The 22,896-nt window shown below is 37.1% G+C and overlaps 2 protein-coding genes and 1 long non-coding RNA gene across 3 annotated transcripts in view; 1 reads left to right on the plus strand and 2 right to left on the minus strand.

The window, feature by feature from the left end:
- Positions 1-16,124, plus strand: part of LOC149692764 (uncharacterized) — a 116,775-nt gene extending 100,651 nt beyond the window's left edge. Inside the window, exon 3 of the long non-coding RNA XR_016382874.1 lies at positions 15,854-16,124. This is a non-coding gene — a long non-coding RNA (uncharacterized LOC149692764). The remainder of the gene's footprint in view (positions 1-15,853) is intronic.
- Positions 1-22,896, minus strand: part of LOC149692772 (uncharacterized) — a 79,141-nt gene that overhangs the window by 23,970 nt on the left and 32,275 nt on the right. The window lies entirely within an intron of this gene.
- On the minus strand, positions 527-3,805 carry LOC149692774 (uncharacterized). The gene is made up of 2 exons (XM_089868641.1): positions 3,673-3,805; positions 527-3,581 (listed from the first exon to the last, which is right to left on the minus strand). Exons 1-2 carry the CDS (start codon positions 3,724-3,726, stop codon positions 1,128-1,130), a joined length of 2,508 nt encoding a protein of 835 aa, XP_089724767.1. The 5' UTR covers positions 3,727-3,805; the 3' UTR covers positions 527-1,127.

Here is a 22,896-nt window from a genome sequence, read left to right on the forward strand (position 1 = left end):
CAACCTTTGCAGGGGAGGATCAGATATTCATATTCCATGATCCAGGGGGGGGGGGCGCAACCACCCGCCTAGTTTAAAAAAGAGCCCCCCCCCTGGATCATGGAATATGAATATCTGATCCTCCCCTGCAAATGTTGTATCTTATCAGTCGCCAATTCGCCCACTTCAAAAGTTTCTGATAACCCAAGGCCCAATAAACCCGAGTTACCATCAAAGACGTCCTAGACTCCTAAATTAGTTGTGAAATCGGGGAATGGGGGTCTTAAAACAAATACACGTTTCGTATAGGCTTAGCATTTTCAAATTTATCGTCAATTGCTCAACTACTGAATAAAAATTAAACTCGGAACTGAACTGATTATATAGGGTACGATTTTTGAATTTCCCGCCGACAGTTCCTTATCATGCTGATAAGGAAGTAAACAAATAAAGCACTTGGAATTCGGAAATCAGTCCCTTCTCTGTAAGAGTTGTGACTTATCAATCATTGATGCTACGATAAATTTTGTTTAGGAGAATAAGTGCATTTTTGTTAGACTGTATGTAAAGTGATGTAATCAATCCCTTAGTGAAACTTTGAACGGAAATAGTGAAACTTTGAACGGAAATAGTGAAACTTTGAACGGAAATAGTGAAGCTTTGAACGGAAATAGTGAAACTTTGAACGGAAATAGTGAAGCTTTGAACGGAAATAGTGAAACTTTGAACGGAAATAGTGAAACTTTGAACCGAAATAGTGAAACTTTGAACGGAAATAGTGAAACTTTGAACGGAAATAGTGAAACTTTGAACGGAAATAGTGAAACTTTGAACGGAAGGGGAGGCCGGGCCCCTCTCTCCTCCTCCTCGTACATGAAAAATGAATAAGAGTAGGAAAAATTTGGAGAAGAATACTTTAACATAATTATAATTATATTTATTTTATTTTCAACAGCATTCAAAAATTTATAAAAAAAAAAAAAAGAAAAAAAATAGCAAGTTTATACATATTTACATATACAAATTTACACGAAAGATATTTTTAGAAAAGTTATACAATTCTAAGATATTAAAGTTACACAGCTCTAAGATATTTGAAAAATAATTTACATAAAGCGAGAAACCGGGCTACGGAGGAAAACTCGCTTTTATAGATCCCTAATTTTAAAATGTCCTAACGAGTAAGTAGACACACCGTCGATGATGTATCGCTTGTCATCGCACGGGTTCAATGCGAGTTTCTTTTGGGTGACGGAAAACAGTTCATGTTTCAAACTCACAATTCTTTTCATCTCTTCCACGGTGAGTTTACGTTGAAGTAGACATTCCTTGTAGTCGGCATGACGAATCTTCTTCTTAACGACACGACGACAAATTCCCTTCGCCGTCTTCTTTTCCCCTTTCGACGACAAGATGGAGTACATCTTCGGACGGAGTCCGCAGAACTCCTGAATCGGTACTCCATTAAGCTCGTCTTTGAACTTGCCGAGAACCTTCTTGTTCTCCTCGCTGAACAAGGGATGGTCTCGAGGATAATCGGAGAAGTCGTACATCTCCTTGTTTTCGGCAAAGTCTCGGGGCAGATCGTCGGTGAAGATTTGGTAGGTCAGGGAATCTGTGTCTGTGAAGAGAAGCTTGGCGGCTTCCCCATATTTAGCTCTCACGGTGTTGTAATGGAAATCGTACATAACCAGTTTAGACAAGTCTAAAATGGTGAAGCCCGTATAAATGGGTCGGTCCAAGGTTAAGGATTTCTTCAGTTGGTGAATTCCAACTAGGTCGTTCTTGAAAACTGTAAACCTTTCGAACGCCGGAGAACTCGCTTTCTTGATTGCCATCTCCCGGGTTTGCACAAGGTCGAAATTTATGCGGTTACGTAGATTCTCCATCGTCTTCCCGAACACAGAGTTGTTGCATAGTTTGAAGAAATCCTTTTCGAACGCGTTAGCGGCCATCTTCCGCTTCTCCGTGTTAAACTCGATAAAGGGTTTTAACCAAGCTCCTTGTTCAAACGTGAGAATACGGTGAACCTTCCCTAATTTCAAACCTTTAGCGAGGTAGAACTTTAGATTTCGGTAATGGAGCACGTATTTTTCTCTGTTATAAAGCGAGGGGACTAATTTGGGAAGACTATCTTTAATTTTCAGTTTTAGTTTGTTCAATTGATCTATTGAATATGGAGATAGTTCGCCGGCGGTAACAACACGTCTTTCAGGGGCGAGGGGGAGACAATTATGCTCTACGTGTAAACTGTCCGGGTATTCAAGATCCACCTCTAGAATGAAACCCTGAGGGTCATCGTCGGGATGGTTAAGAATAACTTCTCTGGTGAAATCTTCACATGGCTGCAACCATCGGAAACCCCTCATAGGTAAATGGTGACACATTACTGTTCCATAAAGATTGTTACAGTCCAGGTAAGTGATGTAGGAACTAGGTTTCGAAGCGTCGTAGGTTTCAGGAAGATGTTTGTTATTCGCCTCAGCCAACCTGTGGGTTATCAGAGAAACTCCTCCCCTAATTCCCTTCTCGATAAATAGGTGCATATCAGGGTCTAAAAGAAGTTCTAATTTAACTCCAGTCATACGTAAAGCGCTCTGCCAAGCAAAACCGGGGCCGGTAAAGGCGTGAGCGCAGTCTAATTTGTAATATTCCAAGCACATGGCTCGGAAGTTTTCAAATACGTCAGCCAAGAGTAAAACGTCGGTTTTGACGTATAAATCATGGTACTCGCCGAGGTTAGCGATCCTGAATTTTTCCCAAACTGTTTGGGCTTGGGAATAATCCTCGTCACTAACCTTTTCATCGGTGAGCGAGTTGAAAAAAGCCTCCTTCGGTGGTAACTCCGTCTCGTCAAATTTCTCCTCGCGATCGAAATAGTCATACGGGTAGACTTGTTTCCTCAGTAAATGCTCCACTTCGTCCGGTTTGAAAACAGAGTTTAGGCATTTGAACTTGTCCGCACCTCCCTTGGCCAAGTTGGAAACGAGGGAGTCGAGCGAGGCTGGCATAAACCTGATAGAGTCTAGAAAGCGTAGATTTCCCAGAGAAAACGAAATGTAAGTCTCGGAATTCGTCGGGATACACTTAATTTCTTGATGTTTAAAGAGTCCGATTTTGTCCATTATCAAGTGAGCATCATAGCGGGATAGGTTATGCATGAACACCGGAACGAATTTCAATGTCTTCAACTTGAGGTTACAGGTATTATGAGCCGCTCCTCTGTAGGACCCATCTGTATGGTCGTGGTCCCGAACTTTGCAGTTATCATGGGTGAACGCCTTCCTGCATAGGTAGCAGACTTGGGCTGATACAAATTCCGTCATTTCCGAGTTTGTCAGGTTCATGGGTACGTTGGCTTTTATTTTCCCCTGGATGATTTCATCTTCACGTATAAGGTTTTGTAAAAACCTTTCCGCCGCGTCCATTCCTCTGTACGTCACTGGTTTTGACACTGAACCGTCTTGTCCAACGATGACGTAGCTGAACCCGCAGGCAACGTGTTGGGAGGTTATCGTGGAAGAAGAGAGGGTAGCGTCCTGATCGCATCCCTGTATTTTACTTAAGATTGACTCGAAATCCGCGTAGATGACGAACTTCACCTAATGGAACAGAAAAATTGGAAACAAATTTAAGATTTTACATCATATGTTTCGGGACAGTTGCTCTCAATACTTTGAAAAAGTTACTTACTTTTTGTTGCCAGGCAATGTTTTTGAACTCCAGGATGGGCTCCTTTACTGGCATTTGGATTTTCTGCGGACCGTGTAGGCTACACTCTTTAACATGTTCTTCGTGTCTTTGTTCGGACCCAATACCGGAAAAACGGTGAAGGCAATAACGGCAGTAGAAGGTTCTACCATTATATGCAGTGAACGATGACAAAAGACGGCTCAGATTGCGAATTAAACAGAAATGCCTACTCTCCCCCCTGGGTTAGCAATAAAAGGTCTATTTGACGCGCTTCCTCCACCCTGTTCGAACTAACATAAAGGGGGAACACCTCATTTTCGAAGCCAAATATATTAATTGAAAGGTTATTAACCCTTTCAAACTTTCCTAGCATCCTTTCATTTACCTCTACAGGGAATGTGATTCCCGTTAAGTCTAATTCATTACGGAACTGTAGATAATTTTCTACACGGCTTGGGTTTCTGACTACAGGATGTAAATGGGCTAAAATTGACCATAGAAAACACTTATTGTCGTGGTTTTTAACATTGGTAAGGGCTTTCTTAGATGCGAGTTTTTTCGGAAGCTCAAAATATGTACCCCCATGCAAAGGTATATATGATATTATGTTAATTTGAAGGAACATAATTCCATCCAGCGTCCAACCGCTACCTTGGGTTTCATACTCCTCAATTAAACGTTTTAACGTTACAATCCCCTGATCTATTTGTCCCTGAATAACATCAGGAGTTAAAATAATGAGGTTGCGGGTTCTATGGTATATTAGAATTTCTACATCCTGTTCTGAATTCCCTAACTCACGTGTGTAACGTGCTCTAACAGTTAAATACCATTTAATCCCCCTATCCTGAGCTAGTTTATTCCTCAGATAATCCTCTATGGCGTCTCTATGCCTTTCAATGTAAAGGTCCACGCTGGTTTCCACCATTGTAGGCGTAAATCTAGCGCAGAAGATCGCATTATTCAATACGTTCAGCTCCTCCAGTTGATCGGGAAGGGGTACGTCGGGCGTGGTAACCATGGGTTGCGGTTCATCATTTGCTAGCCTTTCCTCTTCTCTGTCCATGAGATCTTGCAGGTCTCGGTTTTCTTGACTAGTTAAGTCATCGAGTACGTCGGGGTCGTATGCGGGTTGGGTGTCCGCTTTCCTCTTCCTCCCAACACCATCATGTCGGTTCATGATGGCGTGTCGAGTTTCGTTTTCCTGCCGTGTCAGGTCGGCGAGAGTGAGGGTCGGTGACACTCTTCCGGTGTTGACCGAAGGAGGGTAAGTATCCGCAACAGAGGTTGAGTGGTCAGGAATTATAGCAGTTTTCTGCTTTTTAGCCATAGACTCGGTGGGAGAGTTATGGACTTTTAAATGTCGTGCTAACCTATCACGCCTTGTGAATGTAGACGAACAAATGGTGCACGAGAAGCTAGGTCTAACGCCTTGATGCTTTTCTTTTTGATGCCTTAAAAGATTTTTATTCTGAACGTACTTACGTCCGCAAATATCGCACATTACCATTTTTAAAAGTTAACTATATTTAATCTGAATATAAAATAACTTCTAGAATAATTTCTACAAGAAAACTTCTTACTAAGTGTTAACTGTCTGGAGAACTCGAGAGTCTCGGACGAAATAAAACAATCTCTAATGTTGGGGGTTCTTTTATACTCTAATCATGTCAATATTAGAAGTGAATTAAGCGCATGCGCCAAAGCATGATAATTCGAAAGTTGAAGTGCTATATAGGTTTCCCCTATTTCTACACTTATAAATCTGACTCTCATTTTGCTTACACAGGGAATAAATTTTCCTATGATTTCTTTAGTACGTATATACTCACAAATATATGAAAAGTAAATATGGCCAATCAAAATATTTAAAATACACAATTCTAGGATATTTAAAAATAGGCTTACACTTACGTATTTCCCCGCCACATTGTCAAAGTCAATAAGGCGCCAACAAATATCTGGCGCCACAAAATAATGATGCAATGAATTCTAGTTTCAGGCGAAGTTGTGGTTTACTATGGAAATATGGCGCTTAGTCTTAAGTCTAACATATGTTTTCCCTTAACAAAGTCAATAAAGATAAGGCGCGCGTGAAATATCTGGCGTCAGAGGGAGATTGAAGCGACTTCAGTGATAACGGCGGCAACAGCGATAACGGCGCCAACTTGGTGTCGGGTGCCAACAGCGGCAACGGCGTCATCGGCGCCCCGGCTCCCCACGGCTCCCCTGTGCATGAACTCTTAAATAGGTACTACTAAGGAGGAGGGGTAAATAGGACTATTACATAATCAAAGGACATCCCCGTATCTCTAGTAGAACCAGAGTTATGAGCCTCCAAAGTTGGGTGTAATGCTATTCCTATGGAGGGAGGTATGTTTTTGAACATTTTGCTTAATTACTCGGCCCCTGTTTGACGCAAATTTCCCTGATTTCCCTGAATTTTACTAAAAATTATAAATTTCCCTGAGTTTTCCCTGAGGTTTTTGTCAACTATTTATTTCCCTGATTATTCTAGGTTTTCCCTGTTTTCCAGGTTTGTATGAACCCTGAATTAATTTTGACGGGTACACAACCAACGTGGTGGTCCCTGGAGAATTTGAATTGTCAGTCTCTTAATAAACTTCTAATGTTAAAAAGGAAACAATTACACGACACTTAGATTGAAAAACGTGATGAATCATAAATGATTCGGTTAGGTTAAGGTACAATCGCTCGAAAGCGAGCCTTTGCGGAATCACGTTAGGGTTAGGTACATATATATTGTTCCCAATGTGCACTGTATTTTTGGGCAGACCGGCTGCTGGGTGACGAATTCAAGCGTTTCCTTCGTAATTCTTTCCGTTTCCCATAATATCGTGGAAACTGACCCCCCCGCCACCCCACCCCCCTCTTACAGCGTGGTGTTTGTGTATACGCGTGATACACCCATGATACGATCATGTAGAAGAAGTACATTACCTCGAAGTTATATCCATACAATAATATTTATTTTCTAACCAGTATACCGGCGTATATTTTTTAATAAATTGTTTCTTAACTTGAAATTAAATTAAATATTTCTATAATAACTTCAGAGTTAATTTGTTTCTTTTTCGCAATGGAAGGGAGTTACTCCGCGGAGAGAAAGAGAGAGAGAGAAAGAGAAAAAAAGTTCAAATGCCTGTAATGATAATAATAATTTAGTACAACCGTCCCCCATTTTTCTATAGGACATAATGATATCGGGAAAGTGAGAGAGAGAGAGAGGGGGAAAACAGAAATTATAACGCTTATTTCACAAAAGATTACGAGGGTAAAATTGTTTTACCTAAATTGGTTTCAAACGCGTAACAGAAATAAAAACACGCGCTAAAAATTGATAATTGTATTTAAAAAAAACGCGCGAAAATGCTCGTGCAGTTGATTATGATAAAGGCGCGAAAATGCGCGTGAGACAGATCGTCGAAAAGGTGGTAAAAAGCGCGTGAGTAAAAGGCGCCAAAACCCAAAACACGTGTGACAATAAAATCATTGGCATTTTCTCTAAAGCTATTTTGAGTTTACGTTAATATTTATAATGTTTATGGCAAAATAATAACTTTAGGGTTGGAGTTTTTCAAAGCAACTTAACCGCGATGAAAAGGATAGGGGCAAAACACACCATAATCAGAATGAAACGAAGAAAGAAAAGTAAAAGAAAAAAAATTTCCCCCTAATTCCGACGACTTAAGGGAGTAATTTAATGGGATGTAGAAAATTTGCTAGTACCGAGATCGGATAAGCTATAATCAAAAACCTATTTTATTTTTCAACTCCTCCGTCTGAAAAAAAAAAAAAAAAAAATCTTTGAAATAAATAATCGCGAAGTTATTAAGTCCACCCCCCTTTTTATCATAGTTTTCGTTACGATTGGTCGTTTAATAAAACGATAAATTTCAAAATTAATACATTTCTGCAAGCTATAAATGTCAGTACACTTTTTATTTTAAACCGAATGTAATTAGTATAGGGAAAAATTCTACCTCAAGCTATTTAGTAATAGCACTTTGGTACTTTTGAGAATGTAATTACTTACGAACTATTAACACGGGGTGCTGAAAGTCCGCCAAAGTTCAAAAGTACCTTCGGATTACGCCCCCTATACGCTCATTTATTATTTAAATTCCTTTTTTAATTTATAGATATATTTTTATATTTTGAAAATAATAAATAATTAATTTGGAAACCGGGTTAAAAATAAAACTAATTAAAATAAATTAATTATTTTAACATTTCTAACTAGGCTTACTATATAATATTCATTATTTTAATTAGGGTTAATGGTTTAGATCGTAATATTATATTTATTTTAAGATATTCCTCGTAATAAGCTTAAAAACAATTAAAAATTATAATTATCAATCGTTAAAACATTATTGTAGCGTAACATTTTTTATCGAGGGGTAAGATACTAAATCGAGTATAAATATTTCCATCAGAGGGGTAAAATACTTTTAAGTATTTTTTCTCGAGGAAGTAATAATCCCCTCGAGTGAATCTACGCAAATTTTAAAATTTATTTCGTAGTGGTTTACCCCTCTCCAACTTGATTATAAATTGAAGACAAAATTGTTAAAAGAAACGCTTGACTGCTGAAACCACCAGCAATATTTTCAACTAGGATTTTTTTATCTTTGCGAATTTAATCCATCTTTTTAAAAGTTCTGAACAATTAGAGATAGAAGAGGGGGAGGGGAGGGAGGAGGAGGAGAACTTTTAAAACTCTCCTAATTGCCGTAAAAACCAGTTTTCGTTTCTTTTTAACGTATGTGGCAAAGGCGTTCATTAATGATTATTTTCTATCAATGTTTGAATAATTGGCGAATCCCTCGGGCCATCATCATCGGTCTTTCTAATCTATAGTTAATTAAAAATTTCACATGCTGCTGCCATAATAGCGGTGTGGTGTGTGAGAGGGAGAGGGGGGAAAGGCGTTTTGTTACAAATTTTCCAATGGTGTTTCGCTCCAAGGGATACGTACTACAATTTTGGGAGACGAGGAAAAAACCTTGTGGCGTATTAAGTTCTCTTCTCGGTTCATTACTTTAATATCTCTTTAAAATTAATATTGCTATTTCAATAGCAAACGTTTACGGCATTAAAAATCTATTCGATTTTGATTCTTTTTTTTTAAAGCGTTGATGTTTTCTACTGTTGTAAATTTTTTATTTTTATTTCAACTATGAAGAAGTTTTTTGTAAGGGTTTTTTCTAGGGAGAAATGCTTTGTAAGGGTTCATTCTAGGGAGAAGCGTTTTCCCCCTATGTAGAAGTGTTCTGTAAGGGTTTTTTCTACGTTTTTTGAAACGGGATTTTCAACCTAAAAGTCTTTTGTACAATTTTTCCCAACGTAGAAGTTTTTTGTAATGGTTTTTTTCTATGTAGAAGTGTTCTGTAAGGGTTTATTTCTATGTAGAAGTGTTTTGAAACGGGATTATCAACCTAAAAGTCTTTGTACAGTTTTTTCCCAACGTAGAAGTGTTTCGTAAGGGTTTTTCTCTACCAAACCAAAAAAAAAAATTAAATAAAAACTCCCATAATTTAATAACATATTAAACAAACGATAAAACTTTATTTAGCAAGCGCAACGCAACCTCAAATTTTGTCTTTACATAGAGCCCGGTTACATGGGCCTTCGAAGAGCGCTTTATCGAAAGGCGCTTTTAATCCGCCCTCATGTAACACCTGGAAACCGGTTTTCACGAAACATTTTCGAGATAAAGCGCTTTAACGAAAACTACCTCGGACAAGCGGTTTTCGCCGATAAAGCGCCTTTCCGCGGGGTTAAACCGCCTTTTCCTAGTCATGTAACTACAAAAGCGATTTTCTTGGAAAAACAAGAAATCCCTTATGCGGGAATTTTTCTACTGTAGAGGCTTATTCTCCAGTACTGAAATGTATTTCGCCAAGTGTGCCAGGATTTTTTTACAAACTAGTCTTAAGAAAAATTAAAATCTTAATTTTGAAAATTGGCGATTTCTGCATTTCTCTCCGAACTAATTAGTCCAGATTCATAAATGAAATCGTAAGTGGGAAGAATGCCACTTTTTTAAAATTTGGGCAACTACGGATCTTAGTTGTTTAATTAGTTTATCAAATAGTAACCGAGTTTATCAAATAGTAACCGAGTTTATCAAATAGTAACCGAGTTTATCAAATAGTAACCGAGTTTATCAAATAGTAACCGAGTTTATCAAATAGTAACCGAGTTTATCAAATAGTAACCGAGTTTATCAAATAGTAACCGAGTTTATCAAATAGTAACCGAATTTTTAATTGAGTTTGAAGTTGAAATTGTATTGTCAAAATCAATACCTTTACTATATTATGTAATGAAATATCCATAACCATACCTAAAGCTTTCTCAAAAATCCTAACTATTCTCACAAGGAGCTGGGACCGACTGACAAACCAGGCAATTTGTAAACACGATAAGTTCCCCAAAATCGAGAGTGGGAAAACCGAGGGTTTCTCGAAGAGCGCGCATGTAACAGTAAGCATGTTTTCAAAAGCGCCTTTCGCAAACGCGCCTTTCGTCCGTCCTACGATAAAGCGCTCTTCGAAGGCGCATGTAACCGGGCTCACTAATCGCATATGGGAGAGAGGGAGGTTTTCCCTAAAAGAGGGGTGGGGGAACTGGGGGGGGGCATATACCCCTCGCCATCGCCCGTCCGTCCGTTTATCGCTTATAGGCAACCCCTCCAAAGCCAGAGCTAGAGGAGACAAGGTCTCATTAATGACAGGCAACACCCAGAAGAGAGATAGCGATCCCCCGAACGTTATAAACCCCTGTCAGATAACCTAACCGTCTCTTGGGGGCCCAACCAAACCCCCTCCCCCCTACCTTCCTTCCAACCCCCAACCCCAAATAAAATATCGCCTCTCACGACTCGAATGGAAATGATACCACCATCACCATCAAGGGGGAAAAATACGCTGATTTTTTTTACCCTCCTAATAAAATTGGGGTTGGAAGAATAACCCTGGGGCCAAAATGCGTTAGAGAACTTATTTCTTTAATTATCTTATCAATACATTATAATTTGTATATAATATATTATTTAATTTATAAAAAGTAAATTAAGTTATAAATTATTTTATTCGAAACATTTTTATCCCCAAATTTCAACTTGTAATTAAGTTATAGAACCTAATTTAAAACAACAGGAAATAAGTATTCGTATTAATTTATTTCACCTTTTTACCTCTCCGTGTGACGTAGTCCAGGAGAGGTTCTGTAACGGCCGTGTCTGTGTGTGTGTGTGTGTGTCTGTCTGTCTGTCTGTCCGTTGTTACACCCACGTGACCGCGTTCGCAGTTTGCGTATCGGAGCAAACGTGTTCGCCATTTCCGAACTGCTTTCGCAGTCACGGAAATGGCTCCTCTACTTGAGTTCTCACACCACCATCTTCTGGTCTTTGTCCATCCCACACAGACACCAGTCTGTTCTTACTGGCTTCTAATCACCACCATATTTTGTTCTTCATCCATCCCCATGGACACCAGTCTGTACATAATGGCTTCTAATCACCACCATCTTCTGGTCTTCGTCCATTCCACTTGGACACCAGTCTGTACATACTGGCTTCTAATCACCACGATCTTCTGTTTTTTGTCAATCCCACATTGACACCAGTCTGCACTTACACTGGCTTCTAACACCACCATCCACTGGTCTTCCGTCTATTCCACATAGACACCAATCTGTATCATTGGCTTCTACTCCATTATCATCGTTTGGTTTTAGGATATACGCGGCGATCAGCTAGGGTTACGAGAAACGTCTAGCCTCCCTAAGGTGGGATCGCCACCAAAGGTTTTCGCAATTGCGCTTTTTCCTTACTATTATAATGGAAACGAATCGTATATATACCCCAAAATTTGAAGAAAGTGGGCAAGAGGGGTACCCTTCACTTTAAACGTCAATATTAGCAAATTGTGAGATGATAATAGGTATAACTTTATTTTAAACGATTTAACTATTATTAATGTTAATTATTGAAGATTAAAATAATTAAAAATAATTATATTTATTTAAATATTAAAGATAAACCTCTCGTGCAAAGAGAGAGATTATCATCGCCTCCTATATCTGCCAAGGCCCGTGCATGCGATATATTTCATTCATTGCCTCCTATATCTATCAAGGCCCCTGCATTGCGATGTATTTTTCAAAACAACAACCAAAGTGGGAAGCTCCTCTCAGAAACATAATAATTTCTTTTCTCTGTATATGAAATGAAAATATGGATAATATTGCGCTCCTTCTTTAATGGTATCAATCCTTGCCTGTCTATTAATATTTTACGTAGTAGTTATACGTTTTTAGCGAAGTTTAGAGAGGATAAACATAAGCGAGATTGTTTCGGAAAAAAAATACTGCTTCCACTAATGGGTTTATACTCCTTGTGTCTGTGTGTGTCCGTCCATTGTTACACTAGTGCGTCGCGTTAGCAGTTAGCCTTGTGTTGATGTGTTAAGAAATCATACAGAACCTTAATATTCCCTTTTTCCATAATATAAAGTGAATATGTGGAAGTATTTTTCGTAATTATGATGCATTAAGTACTTTTGTAGCTTTAAAGCTCTGTTTCATTTTGATATTCCAAAGATTTTTTTTAATATTGTTTTAATTGAAATGGCTGTTTACATATTGCTTAAGCTATACTACATCTGTATATAGAATAATCCTTGGTTTAGTGATTTCACGAAGAAAACTAAGACCGAGACTCCGGCGGGTATAACAAGTATTATCCGCAATAGGCTTAGTGAAATAAAGAGTGAATAATTGAGGCCTGAGGTGAAGTAAACTTGTGGCTTTGATTTTCGTGTATGTAATGAAGAGACATCAACGGTTCAGAGTGAGCCGAAAGTTAAATACACTCTTAAATAATCATGTAAAGATTTTATAATGGAAGAAAAGATCATGGTGGCAATTTAATTAGTAAAAGGGCTAATGGTGAACGGGTAGTAGCTACAGACTTATTATTCTCTTTATGGTGCGCATTGACTGTTAGTGCGTCTAGCTACAATTTAGCTTTGGTGTTATTTAACGTTAACATTCGTGTTGGCAAACTAAGAATATTGTTGAGGTGAGACGAGACGATAGTGTTTACACTGCAAACCAGTTGTAAATGTAGCTATCAGAATATAGGCTAAACAGCTGAAGCGCAGACTTCATTTCCTGTTCTTTTCCCCATTGACTGATTTCCATGTGTCCAAGATTTATCCTTATTGGATGTAAAATGTCGTCTGCTTTACTGTACATTCGCTATGTTTGGAATACTGCTTCAATATTTCGTAAATTTTTACTTCAAAAAAAAAAAGAAATAATTCCATATCTAGGTAAATAAGTTTGTAGTAGTAGACCTCTTGACACGGAGAGGTAATATTTTGGTTTTCCCAACTTGTTCCTTAATTAATTAAGTACGGTTTAAAATTTATTATTATGTTAAAAGAATGTGGGTTTTTTTTTGGTTTTTTTATGATAAAACTGGTTTTTCAATTTGATAAAAACCAAAGCGCCTTCAGTAAAAAAAAAAACTCCCAAATAGAAAAATTATTTCTTCCAGCGTTAATCTAGTTTGTTTTTAAGATGGGCAAACCAAGGCGCTTAAATACTATATTGAAATTCAGCCTTAAAAATAGTAAAAATTCCCGTCGCTTTTTACAAATGTACTCTTATATTTGGAAGTGTACTAATTGGAACTCTAGTTCATCTATTTTCTGCCAAGTCAACTTCTCGCGTTGATAAGTTTAGGGTTAAAACAGTGCCCTAAAAGTGTCAAATATTTACGTTTCTTTGAAACGCAGAAAGAAGTCGAAAGAAAAATAATCTAAAAGCAAAAGGAAGTTGGCAAGCTTCCGCTCTTGGAAAACACACGCATCACTCTTCTATCCCTAAAAACTCTGGAGCTTAAGCCTAACGACAACTCCGCGAGTCGAGAAAAACAGATTTGCTCTATTTATTATCGTGTTTATCTTTCAAAATTACTTCGCTACACTCCCCCTTTTTTATAGAAAAAAATCTCAGAAGTTCGTCTCAGTAAGAGACTTCCGCGCCAAGTATTCATTTTTAAAATACAATAATTATAGTCTAAAACTGACTCATCTTGATTAAATTCTAAACTTTATAATTTAAAATTAACGCCGCTACAAAACAATAATAAAAATTAGCAAAAGCCTCAAAAGGGAGTCTTGAGATTTTCCTCTACGCTATTAAATTCCTTACGTATTCATTGTAATAGAAGCAACGAAGACAAAGGAGGGGAATCCTAGTGATTGCGAAATATAATCATACGCTTCTCGCCATCACCCCGCATTAAATCTAATTCACTAAACAATGATAGACTAACCGCATCATCCCATTATGAATTTTCAGTAAACACGGCAGGCAGCGTATCACTACGCAATGTAGAGTAGTTTGAGAAGACGACCCCCTCCACCCTCGCTGCAGAAAGAAGTTCTTTATAAGATAGATAAGATCTATCCCCCGGAGGAGTAACTCGGCGGGTGGGGTGGCCCCCCGGCGGGGGTTCTCTTCCACCATCTTCCATCAAAACGTTGGTAAGATGCCGCGGAGAAAATTGGAGAGAAGACAGGACCGAGGCTTAGGCTGAGAGAGAGGGAGCAGAAACAGCCAGCCGAGGCTTAGCGAGGAGTAGTAGGAAATTTAGCGGGAACACGGAGAAAGGCGGGAGTTCGCCTCGAGGGCAACGAGAGAGCGGGCGACAACCATTTTGGTAGACAGGGGTAGACGGCCTGTTAACGATTCTCAAAACGGAGGGGATCATAGATTTAATGAAAAAACTATAGAAAACGATGATAAAATAAATATTACCATTGGAAAACCGCTAACCACTTTTGATATATCGACTTAGTCATGGATTTGGTACGAATTTCGTAAAACTTGCCTTAATATCGGCCTATTTCTCAATATTTTAAACGTTTTAATGATTAATTACGTCTCGTTTAAGGCTAAAACGGATCTTATCCTACCAACAACGTTTAATTAGATTTTTAACGCTAAATTAAATAGATTTCAATATTAATTGCATTATAAAGGCCAAATAAATATCAATTTCATTCTCAGGTTAAATTTCCACATGAACTTAATTTTTCTAAGCCTATTTAAGTCTATTTTCTTTTAAAAAAACCACTCTGATTAATTACAAAAGTAATTAAGAGATTTTTCAAGCCTTTTTTAGGGTTAATATACTTAGTTACACCCTCCTAAAAAATTAAAAACAAAACTGGGACAAATACGTATTAAAATTTTATACCCAAGGCTTACATTTTAATTCCCAGATAAATTATTACTCTCAAATTTCAATTCAGTACAATACAGAAACTGTACTTTATAAAACACCCATATAATTAAATCAATAGGCCCATATATATATATGTATGCTCCTGTTATGTGTTTAAATAATAAGTTCAAATACACACACCCTATCAACTTAATAACACACACAAAAAAAAACCTAATTATATAAAAACACAGCTACTTTACCCGCTCACGAATTCGCAAAAAGAGAGTTTAAAAAAACTTTTTCTCTACTCAACATTCAAGAAGAAGTTGGGATAATGTTTTTCTAAGAAGGCGGGAGGGGAAAGAAGAGAGAATGAAAAAAAAAAACTAATCTTGGTAACTCGTATTTTTCGTATATACTTAACACTTTAATAGACAGTTTAAGAAACTAACTTGTACAGCATATTGTTAAGCCTAATTTGAAATTGAATTTTATTGGTTGTTTCAAAGCCAAAATTGAGAAAGATCTAATTTATGAACAGCACCTAACGACAGTAAGGATACTCTAAAATTCTTCTTCAGAAGTTTAACATTTTTCTAAAAAGTCCAAAGAAATGTTCTTTCAATTTGCGAAAATATAAAAACTCTAACGTAGGTCACTATATAATAATTACTTTAATAAGTAATAACGATTAAATCAAAGTAAATCGCATTTAAATAAAATTCATTTGAAACCTCATTCGCAGTAAAAAAAAATAAAAAAAAAAAAGAACCTGAAGTCTTTATCATCATAAATAACTTCTCCCTCGGGGCCAAAAACGAGCTGGCGATTATTTTTCTATCCATGTACATAGTGTTAAAACTAGTTTTTTCTTTTTTTTTATGTATATAATTTTTTTTCTTCTTTTAGGGATCTATGTACTTCTTGGCAAAAGTTCTCTCTCTCTCTCTCTGGACGCCCATTTGAAGACGTCCCAGTGAGGTTCCCTTCCATTTAGACATTCCATGATGGATCAAGCTTATCACACTCCCTCTCCTCTCCCTCCCTCCTTGCAAGAATCTCCCATCCCATTTGAAAACATTCCACACCACCCCATCGCGCCTTAAAATCATCTAAAGTGTTACTAAAAAATATTTCAAAAGAGACTGACTCCGGGTAAATGGAAAACTTGGAAAAACTGTACTGCTTATTTCAAAAATAAAAAAAAATTAAAATACCTTAATAATCTACTCAAATCTTAATTTTGTTTTTCAAAAATTCAAGAATTGTTTCAGAAACTAGCCACTTTTCTTCGAAAATTTAACAATTCCGTAGAAAAGTTTACCATTTTCTTCGAAAATTTAACAATTCCGTAGAAAAGTTTGCCATTTTCTTCGAAAATTTAACAATTCCGTAGAAAAGTTTGCCGTTTTCTTCGAAAATTTAACAATTTCTTAGAAAAATTTTACTTTTTCTACAAAAAAAATCCAACAATTCTTTTATAAAATCGTACTAATTCCCTACGAAATTCAGAATATTCCATCGTAAAACTAAACTCCCCAATTTTAACAAACAAACTAAATCAATATTTACCCACCCTCCAACCATCTCTCTTACTTTAATGATAAAATCGAAAGGATAGAAAAAAAGAAAGAGAAAAAGAGAGCCTAAGAAGAAAAAAAAGGCCATTGAACAAACACAAAAACATTCCCAACTAAAACCCGGGTAATAAAACCCATACTGTTTCGCGCAATTTTCATCGGTACCTTCTTCCCCATCGCATCCCCAACCATACATCTCTAAAATTGCATCCTGATCCCCGTAGCATTAGCATCAGCATCTCCCGCGGCGCTAGTGTTAGCCGTCCGTCCGTCCCTGGTGTGGAAAAATTCCCCAAAAATCATCCCCAAACTATCCTCCATTCCCGCCTCGGAGTCTTTTGGCCCAATTAGTCGCGGTGGGTTCCGCGAAAGAAGATTTTTTTACGCTTTTTCTCATCACCGAACCAAAAGTTACCACACCGACTTTTTCTTCTTCTTTCTTTCTCTCTCTCTTTATCCCTCTCTTACGTATAAAATACTTAAATGAAGATGGTTTGAAAAAAAAAATGGTTAGAAGAGTCTATTAGCGAGTTCCATCCCAAAAACTCGATCCAAAAGAAAAACATAGAAAAGATAGAGAGAGAAATAAGAAAGAGCCTTTTTGGGGGGGGAGATCAAAAAATTCGATGGGAGGCTGGCAATCTTGAAAAATGACCGACCAACGAAGGAGAGAGAATCTTCTTCTCTTGAAGAAGAAGAAGAAACTAGAATTTCTCCGGCAACACGATTCTAACTGCCTCCAAGGTATTATGGGATAAAAACTACCACCCCGAATATTATACACGGGGGAACGTTCTTAAAGTTTAAATCAAATACTATAGAAGAGAATAAAGGATCTCTAGATTACAACCAAGGCTTATTTCGAGTTTTATTCTTTATAACAAGCCAAAATTCCTTGGATAAGTTAGGCTTAGCGTTGTTCGACTTCATTAGAAGGCTTTTAAGATGGAAAGGCCTATTTTTTACACCCCTGATTTTACAAAGGCTCATTTTGAGCATATTCCCACTAAGCCTAACGATTTTTCCTTAGAAACTAGACTTAGCATTTTTCGTTCTACATTTAACCGTTTTTATAATGGAATGACCTATTTTTGGTCTATTTTTCCATCCCCCTAACACGTTTTCTTTTCGATTTTTTTGGCACAGAGGTACACACACGGGAGTTTTATAATCGGTCCCCGAGTTGTTTGAAGAGGGTAGTTGAAAGAAGTAAAGAGGCACCTCTCAGAAATCCTTTTCTCCCGCTATAAAAACTTCTCAATTCCCACCCCCTTAACCCCTAAACGTTAAGCCTAAATCGAGCTACACACGAGAAACGAAACGACAGCCCCCTACCCCCTTTTAAAAAATACGTGGTTGCTCGCCTTCTCGCTAAGTTCGCCTCGCTGTATTTTTTGGCCAAGTGCCAGGGTCAACGGAGCAAAAATTTTGATACCAGAAATACCCCGAGTTCTCGAAAACAAAAGCCTAACGAAATTTTTCTTAATTTCATCTTGAATAGTGGCAACCAATATTATCTGTAGGCGTTGCGTACTACAGTCAAAACCGTAGACCTGCCATTACTCCTTGACATTTCTATTTCAAACGGGGAGTATATCAAACCGAGGCTTAAAGAAATTTCCAATAGTGGCAACTAACATAATCTTTACCCGTAACATCGTACAATTCAAGGCGTTGATCTGTCACTACTCTACAGCGAGTATCAAAAAAATCTAACAAATGTCACGCGCGTTAGGCCTTTGCGCCTATACGTGTTATATTATATAAAGGATGCGCAACCGAACACGTGGTTGGTTGGGTTGTTACAAAAGCGAAATAGACAGACTATATAATTTGGCGGACACACCAAAAAAAATGGGCGGACAACTGGGTTCTCTGATAAAAATCCTACTCCCAGAACAGCCAACGAAAAAAAAAACAAGAAATATGTTACGCAAGAATGAAGCTAGGAACAGCAGCAGTCTATCCTTCCCCCCTGTCGACATCAACGGTCGTAGAATACATTTATTCAAACACAATATTATACAAACTGAAGTATTTCCCAGAGAGAGCTTTCCCCCTTCGGTACCCGAGAGAGTTATTGTACATTTTAGAGTAGGGTAGGTAAGCCTTGGCTCTTTCGCTAAGCCTCGGTTAAAGAGGAGAATGGTAGAAGCGGATAGTACAGACTTTAATGTCAAATTACGTTGAATTTAGAGGAGGAGAAAGAGAGAGAGAGCAATTACCGAACTCGAAAGAGAGAGAGAGAGAAAATCTCTTGAGTTTCAACTTTAGAAGATAAACGTATTCATTATACGAGGTTGGGTTTCGTCCCCCTCCCCTCCCAGTCCCTTTTTAAAGCCCCCCCCCCTTGTTTTAATCTTTGATCTTCTCTAATCACCGCCAACTATTTTAATTCTATTCAATTTAACTTTATTAGTAATTAGCAAATTAATACTCGTTAATTTTGTGTATAATTAATCTTTGAATCGTACATATATTAACGATAAAAAAAATTAAATAAAAATGACGGGGTTTTAAATCGTATGATATTTTATGAGAAGTTACAATTAGGCTTAGCAAATAAATACAATTATATTAATCGCGTTTATAATTAGGGTATTTCTTCTATTTGACGAAATTAAATTAAATAAGCTTCTTAATTAAGGCGATAAATATATTTATGCTTAAACAAACACTACTAAATTAATAATTGGGTATTATTATCTGAAATGAAACGAATTATAGTCTGTCAAACGAAAGAAGAGCCCTGAGAAATTTGTCCAAATTGGTGTCGCCACCATCGACCCCATAGTACTTTATCAACTTGTTTTGTTTTGTCAATTGTCGTCTGTAATATAGTCTGCTATTATGTCATTAAAATATATTGCAATGCTAGTTCAACAAAGATAAAACTGGTGTCTTGTCCTTAATTTTGTTTTATATTCTTTAATACTGGATTATCGTAAAAAACCATGAAACATAAACATATTAAATATATATTGCAAAAGGTATTGGTTCTATTGCGATTAAGCCTATCTGTTTATAGCAGACTATATTACAGACGACTATTGACAAAACAAAACAAGTTGATAAAGTACTATGGGGTCGATGGTGGCGACACCAATTTGGACAAATTTCTCAGGGCTCTTCTTTCGTTTGACAGACTATAGTCCTAATTAGAGATTCCTTAGAACAGTTAAGATTCCGTATATTAAAGCTTCTCAATAATCTAACGATTCTAGATTATTAAATATTTATTATTGCAATTAACAATGAAGAGAAAACCAAAAAAAAAGGGGTACAAAATTCGTAAAAGTATGTCGACTTCTTTTGAAATAAAATATGTACGATATAGTTTTGAGTGGTATAAATATTTCATTCTTATCTAGGCTGTCCTATCGAGTTCTTATCAAAAACCACACAGTGACACACACACAGACAGAGAGGGAACGACGATAAGCGAAAATTTTTCAATATTTCAAAACCTGTATTACGTCACACCTTCCCCCAAATTGAAATCATTCAATATTCCCAAAATCCCAATCTCACCTCTAAATGGATAACAGTTGCTAACCAAATCACGCGTAAACCTTGTCATTTTAAAGTGTGTGGATGGAACAGTTAAAGAAATAAATTGAAATCACTTTGAATTAAGAAACAAAATTTAAAGGGGACCTTGATATAGACTAATGGCACCCCATGTTATTTGTCCATAGACCATAATACAGTCAAAGTTGGGAAACTGCCATTACTCTATACTAGAATCATTCCCTGTTTATTTTATTTTTCTATCTGATAATCTCCTAAAAGGCTTATAAAAGATCGGTGTCAAACCAATTAAATTATATTAAATATTCAATACACGATTAAATATTAATTAAAAATAAACAAATAAATGATATATTTTCATGTATAAACAACTGAATAGGAGAAAAATAAATAGTACGAGAAAATCGCAATTTCAGCTAACAAAATAAAAACCATCGCAATTTGAAAAAAAAGGGGTTTCGAGCAATGCATGAGACGAAGCAAGCTACATATTCGTATTTAAACGATAAACAACAAAAGTAATTAGTTGTCAAGGTAGGGGGGAAAAGGGGGTTGGAACATTTTTGCGCGTGACTGGGTTGGAAGGCGGGAAAGAAGAGGGGGGATACGGAAGAACAGACACGCGAGCTTTAAATCATTTGAATACAAACGCAACGTACGAGGGTAGGTACACGCGTACACGTACAAGTACACTGAGAGAGAAAAATATGGGGGGGGGGAAGGTAGGTAGGTATAAGTGTAATATTAACATATCGCGAAAACATTAGATATTTGCAAAGGCTTCGGAGAGAGAATTATATTTTCATATTTATTTTAGATTTATTATTCCGCCGTCCTTCCACTTTTGTCTGTCGTGTTAGAAAATAGAGAACGACGCCCCCCCTTTTTATTCATTTACAACCCGATAATAATTAACTACCTAAGCTTTTGTGTCGCGCCTCTCAATAATATCCTCTTCTTTTTCTAAAGGTTTATAATATATCATTTTATACCAGGGATTGATTTAATTTTAGAAGCAGGAATGGAGAACGGTTAGTATTTACTTCAGTCCGACTCACAGCCCAGTATAAAGCCCCTCCCTCCAACACGTAAAGAAAAGTTTAAATTATCTTATTGGCTCGCTTAAACTACGTTTTGATGACGTTGCTGACGGGGACGGCGAAAAATATATAATTCCTTTTTACCTAAGTCGCTTTGACCCGCCTCTTCTTTCATAGCCCCCCCCCCCGTCACGTGGAAGTGGATCCCGGACTTTGACGCGCGCCCACATTACTCTGTTATCCATTCCTACTTCTAAAATTAAATCTATCTTATTTAACATTTCAATATCGTACTTATTGTTGTTTTGATACTTAAGGTGTTTCTTAGGAATACATTTTGAAAAACAGGTTTTCTTTCTTCAACATCTCATATTATGTTCGTATCAAACATAAAGAGAATTGATAATAAAATGAAAAGGAAAAAAAAATGAACATAAATTGAAATGTAATCATTCACGGCCCATTTTGTACTCTAGACTCTCTTTCTCTATTCCATTGTATTCTTACATCATTAGCATAACGATAGGGAGAAAGAGAGAAAGAGAGAGAAAGAGAGAGAGAGAGAGAGAGAGAGAGAGAAAGAGAGAGAGAGAGAGAGAGAGAGAGAGAGAGTACCTTCCAACCATTTCGCAATTTTAAAAGCGCCATATACTATTATAATATTACATTATTATTTTTTTTTCCATAGAATTTTCAACGCGAAAATATATAATTCCCCACGTATCTTGTCTATAATTCTTATAGCCCTTCATTGTTCGTCTTCAGTGTCAACTGACATGGTTAAATATATATCTTTTATATATATAATAGAAACCCCCTTTATAAGTTGACAGCGCGTGTAAGGCTGGGGTTAATGGGACGTCGTCTTTTATAGCACTGACAAGGCGGCGCGGAAGAGGATATCCTCCTCTTTCTCGAAGAAAGGCTTTTCTTGGCGCAGAGTGTCGTGTCGAATTTCAAACCGGAATTTATAATAAATACGAAGCTAGTTTCCGGCTATTTTCTATACGTCGTTCTTAACCCTCGACTTTGTTAGGAATTAAAGTAGAAAATTTCACGCTTCGTTCTCCGAATACTTTTGAAAGTCTTTAAACCGAGTAAAACTTCCTCGGGCGACGTTTCAAGGCGAGAGAGCCTCTAAAACCTTTTTTCAACTTTAAGAATCTACCGTGTATAAATACGGGGGATGTTGATTTTTCCAATCCGCTTTTAAAAAACATTACCCCCGGCCTTCTTTATCTAGTAACTTCTCAAAATGAAAAAAGAAAAAAGGGAAAAGAATTTTTTTTTATCTCGAGCTATTTGCGCGAGTCGTTATTGAGCGCGCCTTTTTTTTCCCGCGTGTTTTTTATGGCGCGAGAATATAAAGAGTATATACACAGTATAGAGAGTGGCTGTTGTCACGGCAACCTTTCAAGAATAAACATTCTAGCGTAACGAAATTCAAAGAAAGAAAAAAAAACTTAATTAGTACGCTTAAATTAAATACGTAATTATTTATTTTTAATTATCTTAGGAATAACACTGTAAAATCGCTAGAGGGTATATAAGGTTACGGCGGCGTTCAATAATAATTCTACGATTGCAAAAATTCAGAAAAATCAGGGAGATAAGATAGATTCGGGAATAAAATATACTCAAATCAAAATTACTAAATTTTTCACCGAGAATATTGAAAACTAAAATGACTAAAAAAATCTAATAAGGGGATTGGGGAAACAAACTTTCAATAGAAAATTTCCATATTCTTCGGGGAAATTTGAAAATTCACGGCCTCCCTTAGATAAACCGGTAGTATTTG

The sequence above is a fragment of the Phalangium opilio genome, unplaced genomic scaffold, assembly GCF_054372755.1.
Source record: "Phalangium opilio isolate 3A_F unplaced genomic scaffold, DU_Popi_V2 ptg000024l_1, whole genome shotgun sequence".
Lineage (NCBI taxonomy): Eukaryota > Metazoa > Arthropoda > Arachnida > Opiliones > Phalangiidae > Phalangium > Phalangium opilio.